This window comes from Coregonus lavaretus (assembly GCF_964263955.1).
Source record: "Coregonus lavaretus genome assembly, chromosome: 2".
In the NCBI taxonomy this organism is placed as follows: domain Eukaryota; kingdom Metazoa; phylum Chordata; class Actinopteri; order Salmoniformes; family Salmonidae; genus Coregonus; species Coregonus lavaretus.
In genome coordinates, this window is record NC_139989.1 from 34,345,452 (window position 1) to 34,361,987 (window position 16,536).

The 16,536-nt window shown below is 44.5% G+C and overlaps 1 protein-coding gene across 1 annotated transcript in view; it reads left to right on the forward strand.

The window, feature by feature from the left end:
* The window catches only part of LOC311138838 (corticotropin-releasing factor receptor 1-like), a gene marked incomplete at both ends in the record, with an annotated part of 131,469 nt that overhangs the window by 56,305 nt on the left and 58,628 nt on the right, over window positions 1-16,536 (forward strand). The window contains one exon of the mRNA XM_084173643.1: window positions 12,348-12,430. Coding sequence (XP_084029769.1) covers window positions 12,348-12,430 — 83 coding nt within the window. The remainder of the gene's footprint in view (window positions 1-12,347; window positions 12,431-16,536) is intronic.

The window sequence follows — 16,536 nt, forward strand, 5'->3', positions numbered from 1 at the left end:
TGCTTCCCCTCTCCTTCCTCCCACAATGTACCAAGCCCTGTCTGGACCCTGGTGTGGGAGACCCTGAACCTGGAGAGGGGCTGACGTCTGGGTCTGGACTGGAGCCGCTGACCGGAGCTGGACCGGGCACCGGTGGAGCGGACTACTCTTGCTCCGGACTGGGGCCGCTGTCCGGAGCTGGACTAGGCACCGGTGGAGTGGACTGCTCTGGCTCCGGAGTAGAGCTGCTGACCAGAGCTGGACTAGGCACCGGTGGAGCGGACTGCTTAGGCTCCGGAGTGGAGCCGCTGATCGGAGCTGGACTGCGCACCGGTGGAGCGGACTACTCTGGCTCCGGAGTGGAGCAGCTGACCGGAGCTGGACTAAACCCCGGTGGACGGACTGCTCTGGCTCCGGAGTGGAGCAGCTGACCGGTACCGGTGGAACGAGCACGGGCCGTGCCGGATTGAACACACGCACCACTGGTCTGGTGCGAGGAGCAGGCACGGACCGGACTAGGAACACTTACCACTGGCTTGGTGCGAGGAGCAGGAACGGGCCGGGCCGGACTGGCGACACGCACCACTGGCTTGGTGCGGGGAGCAGGCACGGGCCGTACCGGACTGGGAACACGCACCACTGGCTTGGTGCGAGGAACAGGATCGGGCCGGGCCGGACTGGGAACATGCACCACTGGTCTGGTGCGAGGAGCAGGAACGGGCCGGGCCGGACTGGGAACACGCACCACTGGTCTGGTGCAAGGAGCAGGAACGGGCCGGGCCGGACTGGCGACACGCACCACTGCCTTGGTGCGAGACGCAGGCACGAGGTGTACCGGACTGGGAACTGACGTTAGAGATCTCCGACTGTACCAGTCTTTCACTCTCCGCGCCAAGTCCTCCTCCCGTGAGGACTCGTCCCTGAGCCCCCACGAGTGCAGTGGTCGGGGCTCTTCTCCATCGATCCCCGACCACCCTTTTAGCCCCCCAAAATTGTTTTCTTGGGGCTGTCTCTCGGGCTTCCTCCTCGACCGGCGCCTTCTGTGTTGCCGTTGCTCCTCTCTAAACCGGGCCTCCACTGTCTCCTCCCAAGGACGGCGATCCATCCCAGCCTTAATCTCCTCCCATGTCCAGGATCCCTTTCCGTCCAGGATCTCCTCCCATGTCCAGGATGTCTGCTCCTGGGCACGCTGCTTGGTCCATTTTTGGTGGGATCTTCTGTCACGTTCGTTTAAGGATGGGTCAGACCAAGGCGCAGCGTGAAATGCGTACATGTTTATTACCGATAAACACCACGACAAAACAATAAACCAACGAAACGTGAAGTCCTAAGGCTAAACACAATACAAGCCTCTAACACGGAACAAGATCCCACCACAACTGATTGCCAACAGGCTGCCTAAGTATGATCCCCAATCAGAGACAACGAGCGACAGCTGCCTCTGATTGGGATTCACACCCGGCAAAACATAGAACTACACAACCTAGAATATAACATAGAAATACTAACATAGAATATCCACACCCTGACTCAACATACAAGAGTCCCATGAGTCAGGGCGTGACACATTTCAAGAACTTTTAAAGTTTCTTCAAGTGCAGTCTCAAAAACCATCAAGCGCTATGATGAAACTGGCTCTCATGAGGACCGCCACAGGAATGGAAGACCCAGAGTTACCTATTCTGCAGAGGATAAGTTCATTAGAGTTACCAGCCTCAGATATTGCAGCCCAAATAAATGCTTCACAGAGTTCAAGTAACAGACACATCTCAACATCAACTGTTCAGAGGAGACTGTGTGAATCAGGCCTTCATGGTTGAATTGCTGCAAAGAAACCACTACTAAAAGGCACCAATAAGAAGAAGAGACTTGCTTGGGCCAAGAAACACGAGCAATGGACATTAGACCGATGGAAATGTGTCCTTTGGTCTGGAGTCCAAATTTGAGATTTTAGGTACCAACCGCCGTGTCTTTGTGAGATGTGGGTGAGCAGATGATATCCGCATATATATTTCCCACCGTAAAGCATGGAGGAGGAGGTGATATGGTGTGGGGGTGCTTTGCTGGTGACACGGTCTGTGATTTATTTTGAATTCAAGGCACACTTAACCAGCATGGCTACCACAGCATTCTGCAGCGATACACCATCCCATCTCATTTGGGCTTAGTGGGACTATCATTTGTTTTTCAACAGGACAATGACCCAACACACCTCCAGGCTGTGTACGGGCTATTTGACCAAGAAGGAGAGTGATGGAGTGCTGCATCAGATGACCTGGCCTCCACAATCCCCCGACCTCAACCAAATTGAGATGGTTTGGGATGAGTCGGACCGCAGAGTGAAGGAAAAGCAGCCAACAAGTGCACAGCATATGTGGAAACTCCTTCAAGACTGTTGAAAAAGCATTCCAGGTGAAGCTGGTTGAGAGAATGCCAAGAGTGTGCAAAGCTGTCATCAAGGCAAAGTGTGGATATTTGTAGAATCTCAAATGAAAAATATATGTTGATTTGTTTATCACTTTTTTGGTTACTACATGATTCCATATGTGTTATTTCATAGTTTTGTTGTCTTCACTATTATTCTACAATGTAGAAAATAGTAAAAATAAAGAAAAACCCTTGAATGAGTAGGTGTTCTAAAACTTTTGACCGGTAGTGTATATACATATATATATATATATATATATATATATATATATATATATATATATATATATATATATATATATATACACTGCTCAAAAAAATAAACAACACAATGTAACTAGAAGTCAATCACACTTCTGTGAAATCAAACTGTCCACTTAGGAAGCAACACTGATTGACAATAAATTTCACATGCTGTTGTGCAAATGGAATAGACAACAGGTGGAAATTATAGGCAATTAGCAAGACACCCCCAATAAAGGACTGGTTTTGCAGGTGGTGACCACAGACCACTTCTCAGTTCCTATGCTTCCTGACTGATGTTTTGGTCACTTTTGAATGCTGGCGGTGCTTTCACTCTAGTGGTAGCATGAGACGGAGTCTACAACCCACACAAGTGGCTCAGGTAGTGCAGCTCATCCAGGATGGCACATCAATGCGAGCTGTGGCAAGAAGGTTTGCTGTGTCTGTCAGCATAGTGTCCAGAGCATGGAGGCGCTACCAGGAGACAGGCCAGTACATCAGGAGTCATGGAGGAGGCCGTAGGAGGGCAACAACCCAGCAGCAGGACTGCTACCTCCGCCTTTGTGCAAGGAGGAGCAGGAGGAGCACTGCCAAAGCCCTGCAAAATGACCTCCAGCAGGCCACAAATGTGAATGTGTCTGCTCAAACGGTCAGAAACAGACTCCATGAGGGTGGTATGAGGGCCCGACGTCCACAGGTGGGGGTTGTGCTTACAGCCCAACACTGTGCAGGACGTTTGGCATTTGCCAGAGAACACCAAGATTGGCAAATTTGCCACTGGCGCCCTGTGCTCTTCACAGATGAAAGCAGGTTCACATTGAGCACGTGACAGACGTGACAGAGTCTGGAGACGCCGTGGAGAACTTTCTGCTGCCTGCAACATCCTCCAGCATGACCGGTTTGGCGGTGGGTCAGTCATGGTGTGGGGTGGCATTTCTTCGGGGGGCCGCACAGCCCTCCATGTGCTCGCCAGAGGTAGCCTGACTGCCATTAGGTACCGAGATGAGATCCTCAGACCCCTTGTGAGACCATATGCTGGTGCGGTTGGCCCTGGGTTCCTCCTAATGCAAGACAATGCTAGACCTCATGTGGCTGGAGTGTGTCAGCAGTTCCTGCAAGAGGAAGGCATTGATGCTATGGACTGGCCCGCCCGTTCCCCAGACCTGAATCCAATTGAGCACATCTGGGACATCATGTCTCACTCCATCCACCAATGCCACGTTGCACCACAGACTGTCCAGGAGTTGGCGGGTGCTTTAGTCCAGGTCTGGGAGGAGATCCCTCAGGAGACCATCCACCACCTCATCAGGAGCATGCCCAGGCGTTGTAGGGAGGTCATACAGGCACGTGGAGGCCACACTCACTACTGAGCCTAATTTTGACTTGTTTTAAGGACATTACATCAAAGTTGGATCAGCCTGTAGTGTGGTTTTCCACTTTAATTTTGAGGGTGACTCCAAATCCAGACCTCCATGGGTTGATACATTTGATTTCATTGATACTTTTTGTGTGATTTTGTTGTCAGCACATTCAACTATGTAAAGAAAAAAGTATTTAATAAGATTATTTCATTCATTCAGATCTAGGATGTGTTATTTTAGTGTTCCCTTAATTTTTTTGAGCAGTGTATATATATATATAATTTTCCAGTGCATTATCAGAACAATGAACTATCTCCCGAGTGAATCAACGTTGGTCTGAAGCCAGCGCGAACGCCATCAAGCTCATCCAGCAGTATATTCAGACGATCAGAGCAGATTTGATTACAATGTATTCGTATGAGGAAAGGACTTTGAACTCAAAAAATTGAGCAATTATCCCTGTCTGTTCCTCAGACAGAAGTTCTCTGTGAAAATGGCTTCCCCCCTGACACACATTTGAATGAATTAAATATGCTGACAAGAATAGAACAATGATGAACTGCTGGGAGCTGCTTCTTCGATATTTTAAATGGTCCCAAACCACACTTTAGCTGATTTATTAGATTAGCATAGGTATATGAATGGACACATGCAATGGTCTCCCTTTGGTCCTGTTTTGTAATATCAACTACACATTGTCAAACATCTCTTAAAGGGTCATTTCACCCCAAAATCAGAGTTTGTCAGACCTCAAAAGTAGACTAATTGTCCAAGGCTGTTTTGTAACAAAAAAGTTGATAATTGAGTGTGCGATTAAAAAAGGTTTAATGGTGGTTTATCTTTAAATGAGCCATGGTAATCCTGGAAGCACACCATTAATCTCAATCTTCGTTGGAGAAGCGTAAGAAGATCAACCACCAGTTCCCCAAAAAATGTAATCACACACTCAATATGTTTTGACGCTCATGAACGCTCATTGATGCTCATGAACACTGTAATTAAAAGTTGATAAATGCCTTGATTACCCATCAGTGTCATCGTAAATCAAATTACTTAAGCTAAATGATGATTCCTGTTAAGTTACTGAGAATCCTTCTCCCGAGTTGTCAATTTACATCACCATATTCTATTAACTAATCGATCCATGGTTCTGCCTTCCGCCTACCACTTTGTCAGGAGTGTGTGTGTGTGTGTGTGTGCGTATGATCACTGAGAGCTCTGTCACAGTCTGACAGGACCAATTAAGGCAGCCCTTGGCTTTTATATATCTAATCAATACAACCACTAACTATAGGTAGCATTAGAGGCAGAAAGGAGAGGAAAGAGAGGGAGAAAATAGTGGAAAGATAGGGAGGAAAGGGAAATGAGGGGAAATGGTGACAGGAACAATTACAACAGTCATTGTTTTGTATGCGTGATCAATATCACCTCAACCTGGAAGTAGGGAGAAAACAGATTAGGAGGAAAAGGACAGAAATAGTCCAGGAAGGAATCAAGTCAAGAAGTTAAAAATCAAACGAGAAAAGGAGAACTCCAGTAGAGTGATGGATATAAATTGGAAAGAAAGAGGTGGAAAGATGTCATCACCTGGACTCTCTCTCTTCCTCCCAGTCTCGCAGGTCTGTTCTATAACATGTCCATCAGCATGTCCATTTGGCCTACAGCGATGCCAACACTGTTCTCTCTCTCTCTCTCTCTCTCTCTCTCTCTCTCTCTCTCTCTCTCTCTCTCTCTCTCTCTCTCTCTCTCTCTCTCTCTCTCTCTCTCTCTCTCTCTCTCTCTCTCTCTCTCACACACTCCATCTGGCCCTCTCTCTCTCTCACACACACACTCCATCTGGCCCTCTCTCTCTCTGTACTTCCCCCTTGTTATATTAACACGGTCAGTAGAGTCAGTTCTCCAGCCTTGTACACCACCACCACTCCTCAACAACTCAGCCCAACTCTCCAGTCACTGCACTGTTGCATTCCACCTCTATATGCTGTCCAGAAACACTGTCTGCCCCCAAACCGCTCAAGCTGTTTTGGGTCCTTCCCTAGACCCTCTGGTCAAAGCTAGTGTGATCGACTAGCACAGTACTAGTCCCATTACCATCTGTGTCCAATGGAGCTTACACCTGCTAGGAGACAGACAGTTGGAGGGAAAAGCTGAGACAACTGATGGCCAAAGTCCTCGACTACCCTCCAATTACTTCTCTTTTGGCTCAGTGTACCCGTCATTATGGATAACCCAAGCGTGGATGATGGAAGGGTACAGGCCAGCCTGAAGCTGAAGAACTTTGGCAGAAAGTTTGGCAGAACGTTTTGCTGAAAGTTTCCTTCATACATTGGTGCTGTATCGTCATTTCAGAGCCGTAGTTGTCTTCCCAGATAGGTTACATTGGTATTATCGTTTCACACAGATTTAGATGTTTCATCCGTGATATTAGTGTTTCACACCCCTAGATGTAGTCTGGAATTAAACCGTTCGATTACCCCCGGGCGGAGAGAGGGAAAGTGAGAATGAGATCACAATTAATGAGAATGAGACCGTAGCCAATCACAGGCACTCCAAAGTCAATAAATGGCAATGTGTCAACTGTAGGTGTTGATAATTGGAGTTTAAGCATGATTGATTGTTGGAATTACTGTGTATTGGAAATTAGTGTGGGACCATCTCAAGGTGGTTTCCTTGGCATGAGTTCAAGTCTGGATGTTGCGCTGGCCTTTACATTGATTAAATTATAGTCAGGAGGGAGTACATGGGAGCTTCTTCTTCAGGGTAGAATGCAGATGCAGAATGCAGATGCAGACTTTAAATCATTCCCTCTCTTCCTTTCCAATTTAAGTCTAGCTTTCAGCTGGAGTTCTACTTTTTCTAATGGAATTCCATTCTCCTTTTAATATTTTTTTATATTTTTATATTTATTCAGACAGTTAGAAGGAGAGGTGGAGACAGATGAGGGAGGGTAGGAAATGTAGAAATTCCAGACCTGGAATTTACTGACCCTTCTAGACTCTATGTAGAGGAAGGAAGTTCCAGACATGGGATCCCAGTCTCTGGGGAAAACGTCTACTCCTGAAATTGCAGTGTTACCACTCCACCAAACCCCAGCATTCTATTGGGAGTTTTTAGTGATGATATTAGTGGGTTATGATCGATACAGGGACTGAGGGGTATAAATCCATGGCTTTTGACTTCACAAGCCGCAGGGACGTTGCTGTGAGTGAGTTAGTCTGAGTTCAAGGTCACATTGGCCTGATACTGGACATCATAGCTTGATGGGATCCAGACACAGGGGCCACACTTATTCCCCGTGGTGCACCATGAATTCCTAGCGACCTCATTTTCAAGCAAAGCTAAAAGAAAGAGAAACTCTTGGGATGGGCAGCTTAGAAAAAGGTCACCATGATTCATTTTAAAAGTCAAAAAGATGAAAACAGTATTGTTTTTGTGGCTCTTTTCATCCATGTCTAAATGTAATCTTCTCCTCTCAGTTCAATGTCCTTGCCTCAATCTTTCCAAGAAAGTTACAGTGAGGGAAAAAAGTATTTGATCCCCTGCTGATTTTGTATGTTTGCCCACTGACAAAGAAATGATCAGTCTATCATTTTAATAGTAGGTTTATTTGAACAGTGAGAGACAGAATAATAACAAAAAAATCCTGAAAAACGCATGTCAAAAATGTTATAAATTGATTTGCATTTTAAAGAGGGAAATAAGTATTTGACCCCTCTGCAAAACATGACTTAGAACTTGGTGGCAAAACCCTTGTTGGCAATCACAGAGGTCAGATGTTTCTTGTAGTTGGCCACCAGGTTTGCACACATCTCAGGAGGGATTTTGTCCCACTCCTCTTTGCAGATCTTCTCCAAGTCATTAAGGTTTCGAGGCTGACGTTTGGCAACTCGAACCTTCAGCTCCCTCCACAGATTTTCTATGGGATTAAGGTCTGGAGACTGGCTAGGCCACTCCAGGACTTTAATGTGCTTCTTCTTGAGCCACTCCTTTGTTGCCTTGGCCGTGTGTTTTGGGTCATTGTCATGCTGGAATACCCATCCACGACCCATTTTCAATGCCCTGGCTGAGGGAAGGAGGTTCTCACCCAAGATTTGACGGTACATGGCCCCGTCCATCGTTCCTTTGATGCGGTGAAGTTGTCCTGTCCCCTTAGCAGAAAACACCCCCAAAGCATAATGTTTCCACCTCCATGTTTGACGGTGGGGATGGTGTTCTTGGGGTCATAGGCAGCATTCCTCCTCCTCCAAACACAGTGAGTTGAGTTGATGCCAAAGAGCTCCATTTTGGTCTCATCTGACCACAACACTTTCACCCAGTTCTCCTCTGAATCGTTCAGATGTTCATTGGCAAACTTCAGACGGGCCTGTATATGTGCTTTCTTGAGCAGGGGGACCTTGCGGACGCTGCAGGATTTCAGTCCTTCACGGCGTAGTGTGTTACCAATTGTTTTCTTGGTGACTATGGTCCCAGCTGCCTTGAGATCATTGACAAGATCCTCCCGTGTAGTTCTGGGCTGATTCCTCACCGTTCTCATGATCATTGCAACTCCACGAGGTGAGATCTTGCATGGAGCCCCAGGCCGAGGGAGACTGACAGTTCTTTTGTGTTTCTTCCATTTGCGAATAATCGCACCAACTGTTGTCACCTTCTCACCAAGCTGCTTGGCGATGGTCTTGTAGCCCATTCCAGCATTGTGTAGGTCTACAATCTTGTCCCTGACATCCTTGGAGAGCTCTTTGGTCTTGGCCATGGTGGAGAGTTTGGAATCTGATTGATTGATTGCTTCTGTGGACAGGTGTCTTTTATACATGTAACAAACTGAGATTAGGAGCACTCCCTTTAAGAGTGTGCTCCTAATCTCAGCTCGTTACCTGTATAAAAGACACCTGGGAGCCAGAAATCTTTCTGATTGAGAGGGGGTCAAATACTTATTTCCCTCATTAAAATGCAAATCAATTTATAACATTTTTGACATGCGTTTTTCTGGATTTTTTTGTTGTTATTCTGTCTCTCACTGTTAAAATAAACCTACCATTAAAATTATAGACTGATAATTTCTTTGTCAGTGGGCAAACGTACAAAATCAGTAGGGGATCAAATACTTTTTTCCCTCACTGTATTTCCAGGGACAGCATTATGGCATTCTTACACCTTCAGAGAATGTGTACTATAGCTCAAAATGAGGAAGAGGTCCGTGCTCGGTGCAGGGCAAGCCATTCTCAGCTGCAGTGGGAATGATTGAATCACGCTGATAATAGCTACTCCGCCTTAAAGGTATTGATTTGAGGCCTTCCCCAATTCCCCCTACAGCAGAACCCTACAATAGGGGCAACTCAGGTGGGAGAGTGGTATCATTCACATGGATGGCCAGAGCAGTTGAACAGAAATGTATTGTCAGCGGTTTGTTTCAGAAGACCATCCATTCATACTTATTTTCCATACTTTTTATAATGATTCACCTATCACTATCAACATAAAAAAAAAAAATCCCATAAAGTACTTTGTGTTTGTACAGATCCTAATGAGAGCATAGTAGGAAGTATACAAAATCTTGTGGCCTTAGGGCATGCTTACGTTTGATATGTTTTGTATTTTGTCTGTAGGATTCTTATGATGTAACATATTGAGAGCATGGCATGCCACCTACTCTATGTCAATCAACTTAAGAACAACCAATTAGACCTGCCATGGGGTAATGACATGATGCTTCATTTCTTGCACTTTGTCAGGTAATAATATGATGGTTCATTAGGTTTTAGTAGAGCGTAGCTGACAGTGTTTATTTTAGGTTAGCTTAAGCTCTGACTGCTTTTGATGTGTTTTCTGAGTCTCCAACACTCTGTCACTTACTCTGTCACAACCTTGTGAACACAGCGGAGAGTCTTTTAGAAGTCTGTGGCTTTGCTTCTCTGTTTACTTCTTGTGTCACATACCTCCACTGTGTGCATTTAGCATGTACACCTGACATCGAACAAAGACATCTCTCAGCCTTGGGTTGTTTCTTTGCTTCACTTTATTCCTAGGGACTTTGTTGTATTTTTATTATTTAGAGCATAAGAAAGCGGCAGCACTGTCAAGAGTTCAAAATACTTATTTGGAAATGGGTTTGGCGTGCAACATTGTCAAGCCTGGAACGTGTGTCCTCTATCTGGGTCTATCAGCACTCTAAGCTGCATAAATTATAGCCGCCCTGCGTGGTTTTTGCAGAATCTGAGTTTTCAAGGTTTCGGTGGATTTTGTCGCTTGTCAAATAAAATAAAATAACATTTTATTTGCCACATGCGCCTTATACAAATGCACCTTACAGTGAAATGCTTATTTACAAGCCCTTAACCAACAATGCAGTTTTAAGAAAGAAAAAAATGTGTAAGTAAAAAATAGATAAGTAAAAAATTAAAAATAACAAATAATTAAAGAACAGCAGTAAAATAAAATAACAGTAGGGAGGCTATATAAAGGAGTTACCGGTACAGAGTGAATGTGCGGGGGCACCGGTTAGTCGAGGTAATTTAGGTAATACAGTGGGGGAAAAAACTATTTAGTCAGCCACCAATTGTGCATGTTCTCCCACTTAAAAAGATGAGAGAGGCCTGTAATTTTCATCATAGGTACACGTCAACTATGACAGACAAAATGAGGAAAAAAAATCCAGAAAATCACATTGTAGGGTTTTTTATGAATTTATTTGCAAATTATGGTGGAAAATAAGTATTTGGTCAATAAAAAAAGTTTCTCAATACTTTGTTATATACCCTTTGTTGGCAATGACACAGGTCAAACGTTTTCTGTAAGTCTTCACAAGGTTTTCACACACTGTTGCTGGTATTTTGGCCCATTCCTCCATGCAGATCTCCTCTAGAGCAGTGATGTTTTGGGGCTGTCGCTGGGCAACATGGACTTTCAACTCCCTCCAAAGATTTTCTATGGGGTTGAGATCTGGAGACTGGCTAGGCCACTCCAGGACCTTGAAATGCTTCTTACGAAGCCACTCCTTCGTTGCCCGGGCGAAGTAGTGTGTTACTGATGGTAGGCTTTGTTACTTTGGTCCCAGCTCTCTGCAGGTCATTCACTAGGTCCCCCCGTGTGGTTCTGGGATTTTTGCTCACCGTTCTTGTGATCATTTTGACCCCACGGGGTGAGATCTTGCGTGGAGCCCCAGATCGAGGGAGATTATCAGTGGTCTTGCATGTCTTCCATTTCCTAATAATTGCTCCCACAGTTGATTTCTTCAAACCAAGCTGCTTACCTATTGCAGATTCAGTCTTCCCAGCCTGGTGCAGGTCTACAATTTTTTTTCTTGTGTCCTTTGACAGCTCTTTGGTCTTGGCCATAGTGGAGTTTGGAGTGTGACTGTTTGAGGTTGTGGACAGGTGTCTTTTATACTGATAACAAGTTCAAACAGGTGCCATTAATACAGGTAACGAGTGGAGGACAGAGGAGCCTCTTAAAGAAGAAGTTGCAGGTCTGTGAGAGCCAGAAATCTTGCTTGTTTGTAGGTGACCAAATACTTATTTTCCACCATAATTTGCAAATAAATTCATAAAAAATCCTACAATGTGATTTTCTGGATTTTCTTTTCTCAATTTGTCTGTCATAGTTGACGTGTACCTATGATGAAAATTACAGGCCTCTCTCATCTTTTTAAGTGGGAGAACTTGCACTTTTTTCCCCCCACTGTTTGTACATGTGGGTAGAGTTAAAGTGACTATGCATAGATAATAAACAGAGTAGCAGCAGTGTTAAAGAGGGGGTGGGGTGGGGTGAGGGGGACAATGCAAATAGTCAGGGTAGCCATGATTAGATGTTCAGGAGTCTTATTTCTTGGGGGTAGAAGCTGTTAAGAAGACTTTTGGACCTAGACTTGGCGCTCCGGTACTGCTTGCCGTGCGGTAGCAGAGAGAACAGTCTATGACTAGGGTGGCTGGAGTCTTTGACAATTTTTAGGGCCTTCCTCTGACACCGCCTGGTATAGAGGTCCTGGATGGCACCGCCATACCAGGCGGTGACGCAACCTGTCAGGATGCTCTCGATGGTGCAGCTGTATAACTTTTTGAGGATCTGAGGACCCATGCCAAATCTTTTCAGTCTCCTGAGGGGGAATAGGCTTTGTGGTGCCCTCTTCACGACTGTCTTGGTATTTTTGGACCATGATAGTTTGTTGGTGATGTGGACACCAAGGAACTTGAAGCTCCCAACCTGTTCCACTACAGCCCCGTCGATGAAAATGAGGGCGTGCTCAGTCCTCTTTTTTTCCCTGTAGTCCACAATCATCTGAAAGGAGAAATGGTGCATGTTACTTACTTTCATAACATGGTTTTCAATCCTTTATTTCCACAGACAATGTGTACAGAGAATGCCTTTCCAATGGGTCTTGGGCCGTGAAAGGCAACTACACCCAGTGTCAAGAGATTCTCAATGAGGTATGTATGTAGAATGTTTATTGGTGTTAACTGTTTAACTCTGAGAATACTGAGCATTTCTCTGCAATGGATAGTAAAGATCTATTCTTCCATTTTTCTTCTAAGGGTACAAGCATTGCTGAAAAGATCTTTACTATCTATATGCAGAGACATTTTCAGTATCTCTCAAACACAAACACACACATGACAGGCTGGAGGCAGCACAGGGTCAGCCACAGAGCAGCACCCCTAAAGCATTGTGGGAGTTAGTTAAAGGAGAAGTTTTCATATTTACAATCGCATCTGCATTTTTTACGTAAATGGCATGTTATAGAAAGGTCCAGAAACCTTTTCTGTGAAATCATTAGTTTTTGAGAAACTTACCTCAACCAGCAAATCACTTTCTCACCCTCATTGTGTAGTATGGGGTCCCTGAAAAAAACATGAACTAAGGCTCCAAAAACAGCTGTCAGTATAGTGATGCAGGTCATTAGATGTTGTACACATGAAATTGTGTCATTCTGAACTTTATCCACAACGTTATATTCCATTTTACTGTGACTTGAGCGATTCCTCTCCATCCATTCTACAAGTAACTGCCAAAATAAAGGAAACACTTGAGTAAATGAGGGTACAAAGTATATTGAAAGCAGGCGCTTCCACACAGGAAGTTCTGTTCTTGCAGCTCTTGGTGGCCCAACGCCCTATTAAAACACTTTATGTTGGTGTTTCTTTTATTTTGTCAGTTACCTGTAGTAGCAGGCTACACAGAGAATGGAACAGCTGGATAAGGTAAAAGGCTTGAGTCGCACAAAAGGGAATATAACGTTGCGGATAAAGTTCAGAATGACACAATTTCATGTGTACAACATCTAACAATCTGCATCCCTATACTGAGAGATTTGACTTTTCTAAAAGGACGTATTTGGGTGTTTGGAGCGTTTGTTCATGTTTTTTCAGGGCCCCCATACTACACAACAAGGATGAGGAATTGATTTGCTGATTGGGGTAAGTTTCTCATAAACAAGTGAAATCACAAAAAATAGACCCCTTCTATAACATGTCATTTTCATAAATATAGATTTGATTGTAAAAAAGAAAGCTTCTCCTGTAAGTACCTTGCTCAAGGGCACAACGGCACAACGGCAGTGGCACCTGTGATAATGATGCAAGCAACCCTCCGGTACCAGCTCACATCCCACCAGATCTTTCCGTCAGCCCTGGTATTCAAAGCGGGTGGCTACCCTCAGGTTATTGGCCCTCTTCTCGAATCTTGAGGCTACCGCTGCCAATAAAAACATTCTGTGGGACAACAGAAATCACACCAGCACCACCATGTGCTCTTCCAGCACAGACTCTCTTTACAATTCCAGGACTGATGATGTGTGTCATAGAGTGGATGTTTCAAGCTTTATCTCTTCAGTTTGCTTTTTGCTGTCAATGAGCATCTTATTGATGTTAGATGACTAAACCATCACAAGTGAATGCCTACTGAGGCAACTGTACTCCATCGAAATATTTTGGAGAGCGCCCAGCACAGCTTTGTCATTCACAGCAGAAGCTACCAGTCATACAGAGTCATACCTTTATATCTCAGTCCTCAATGCAACCAGTATGAAAATGTATGCACTCACTAAAAAACTGTAAGTCGCTCTGGATAAGAGCGTCTGCTTAATGACTCAAATGTAAATGTAAAAATGTAACAGGGCTTTTACCGAACCACTTTACGTCCGTCTCCAACAAGCACCTCATGCAGCTCTATTGAGTCAGACACATTCAATGGAGCACTATTATGGGAGAATAAACTTTTGTTATGGGAAAGGACGCTTTTGTAGTCCCTTTCCCCCCTACCCTCCATCACACGTTAATGGAGTCCTGTTGTTGTTGTGGGTCCTGGGGTGCCAGTAGGACCCCCACTGATTCTGTGGAGGGAGCTTGAATCATGTAAAGGCTTGTTATCTCATTTGTAGCTTGTATTTAACAAGGCATAAATGGTTGTTTACATTGACTAGATCATTATGGAGCATATTGGAGGGGTTCTGGTTGGAGGGAAGGAAGGAAAGGTAGCCTGAGGTAGTACTATATGCATGGTCTCCCGAGCATATACGGTACAGTATCTCCAACCGCTTGTTACACACATACTGTACAACGTGAGCTGAAAACACGTTTTCTGTGAGTTTTCTCACATCAAGCTATTCCAATGCCCGTACCATTGATTGTAAACAGGTCAATTAGATTCCCTTATTGTAACTCTTGCTGTACATTGTAATTTGTCTCTGAAATAGTTTTTAACCCCACATTTGACCTGTGAACTTTTTGTCCACCTTTCCGTTGCCTGAAAACACATCAACCCTCATTTGAATGAGTCTGACAGCTACAGTATATTAATCACTTACAGGAATATGAATCATATAATAAATGAATTAGCTCCCTTCCCAAAACACTGAGTGTGAAGGCCATTGGCAAGCAGTCAGCTGCTAGCTCGCAGCATTGTGAACAGCCGAACACGTGAGTCCTCTAAGGTTGTTGAGGACCCCCTTGCTACTGGGCAGACGGCTGCACACTGCCTGCTCTCCTCTCCCCACCATCTGTTTCCCGAGGGACATACACATGCAAATAAATAAGTCCACTCACACAGGGGAGCACACTGTCGCCTCGGATGCCCACTGCTTTGTGGTTTGGCTCATCCAGATCCAAGCATCGGGGAAGGTTGGTGCTGCGCGTTTACAAAATCAAACCATTGAGTAATGGACTCAATGGCATGGTTATTCAAAGACTGAGGACGGTGGCAAAGCTGTGCTATTAAAACAGTGTCACCTTGCAGACACAAAGTCCCGATGTACTTAATTCAAAGTAGTTCCAGTGACCTTCACTGATATTCAGAAAGTGTGCAATCCTTTAGGGCGTAGCTTTTGCTTATTTTTAAATCAAGTAAGGAAAAGGTTAGCTATATTACTCTTTCCTGGCATTCACTATATCTGACTACAGTGGTTCTGTTGTTGGAGCTGTTTATGCCAGCAATACATACATTTTACGAGGTATGCAGTAACTGTTGAATTTTAACACATTTACGTGTTGGGTTTTAACACCGGTTGCATAAAAAGTGGTAGACCAAACTTATATGACTAGGTTTTGTTGAGAAGGAATAAAAGCCATCTGCTGCCAGGGTTGCTAGCATCACCATTCAATATCACCTTTAGGGAGATACAGAATGCAGAGGAGCGAAAAAAAAGCTAGCCTCATCTTAGAGCAGGAGAGTACAAAAGCAAGTTTATTTTTTTACCAGGCAGGTATTTGACTATGTATTGAGCTGGGTCGTGTTGTAAATGATAATTTGCCTTTTCCACCTGTAGAACATTTGAACCCTCTTACAGCACAGTGGGCTACTGACAAGATGAGTCAACCACATCAGTATGGTTACAAAACGTTCAATTTGATCTCACCATTTGTTCCGTATACCAACACAGCAGCAGGGGGCTGAGTAACTGCTTTCTAGGGCAGCTTCCTGTCCACAAAGCTTATAGCTGACAATAGGCTATAATCTTCTTGGTCCAATCACAAAGCTGCATTCCTTGAAATCCCAGCAACCCTTGAGAGCATTTAGCTTACGATTCACCATAGTTTATTTTGGGGTTGCTCAGTTAGTAATGGTTGTTTAAGGAGGAATTGCTGTTGTCGCTTGAGTGCTTATTTCATTAAAATCATGTCCAGCTGTTGGTTTTATGTTCTCATTTTCTCTGTGGTAAGTCTGCTCCTGCCCAGGCTGGATGTTTTGGGGTTATTTCCTCTTTAATAGGCAGCCGAGTGAATGCTCCGCTCCTATGACTTTGCAGACTAAAGCAGTGAGGAACAGATATGATGAGCTTTGACCCTGGAATATGTAGCTAGTTCACCCCTTTTAAGTTTCCTTTCCCTGGGCTAGGCTCCCACTAGGAGAGAGCTCATGGGTTAGGAGTCATGTTAAGGTTTGTTTTAAAAGAACTTGGCACAAGCAGAAGTCATATAGCCTTTGCTTTTCATGAGATTACTATGATCATGGACTTGAACTATTTATGTACTGTATCTGTTTATTCACTGCATACATTTGTAATAGAAAGGGGAAATGACTGTGAAATGTTCTTCATTCC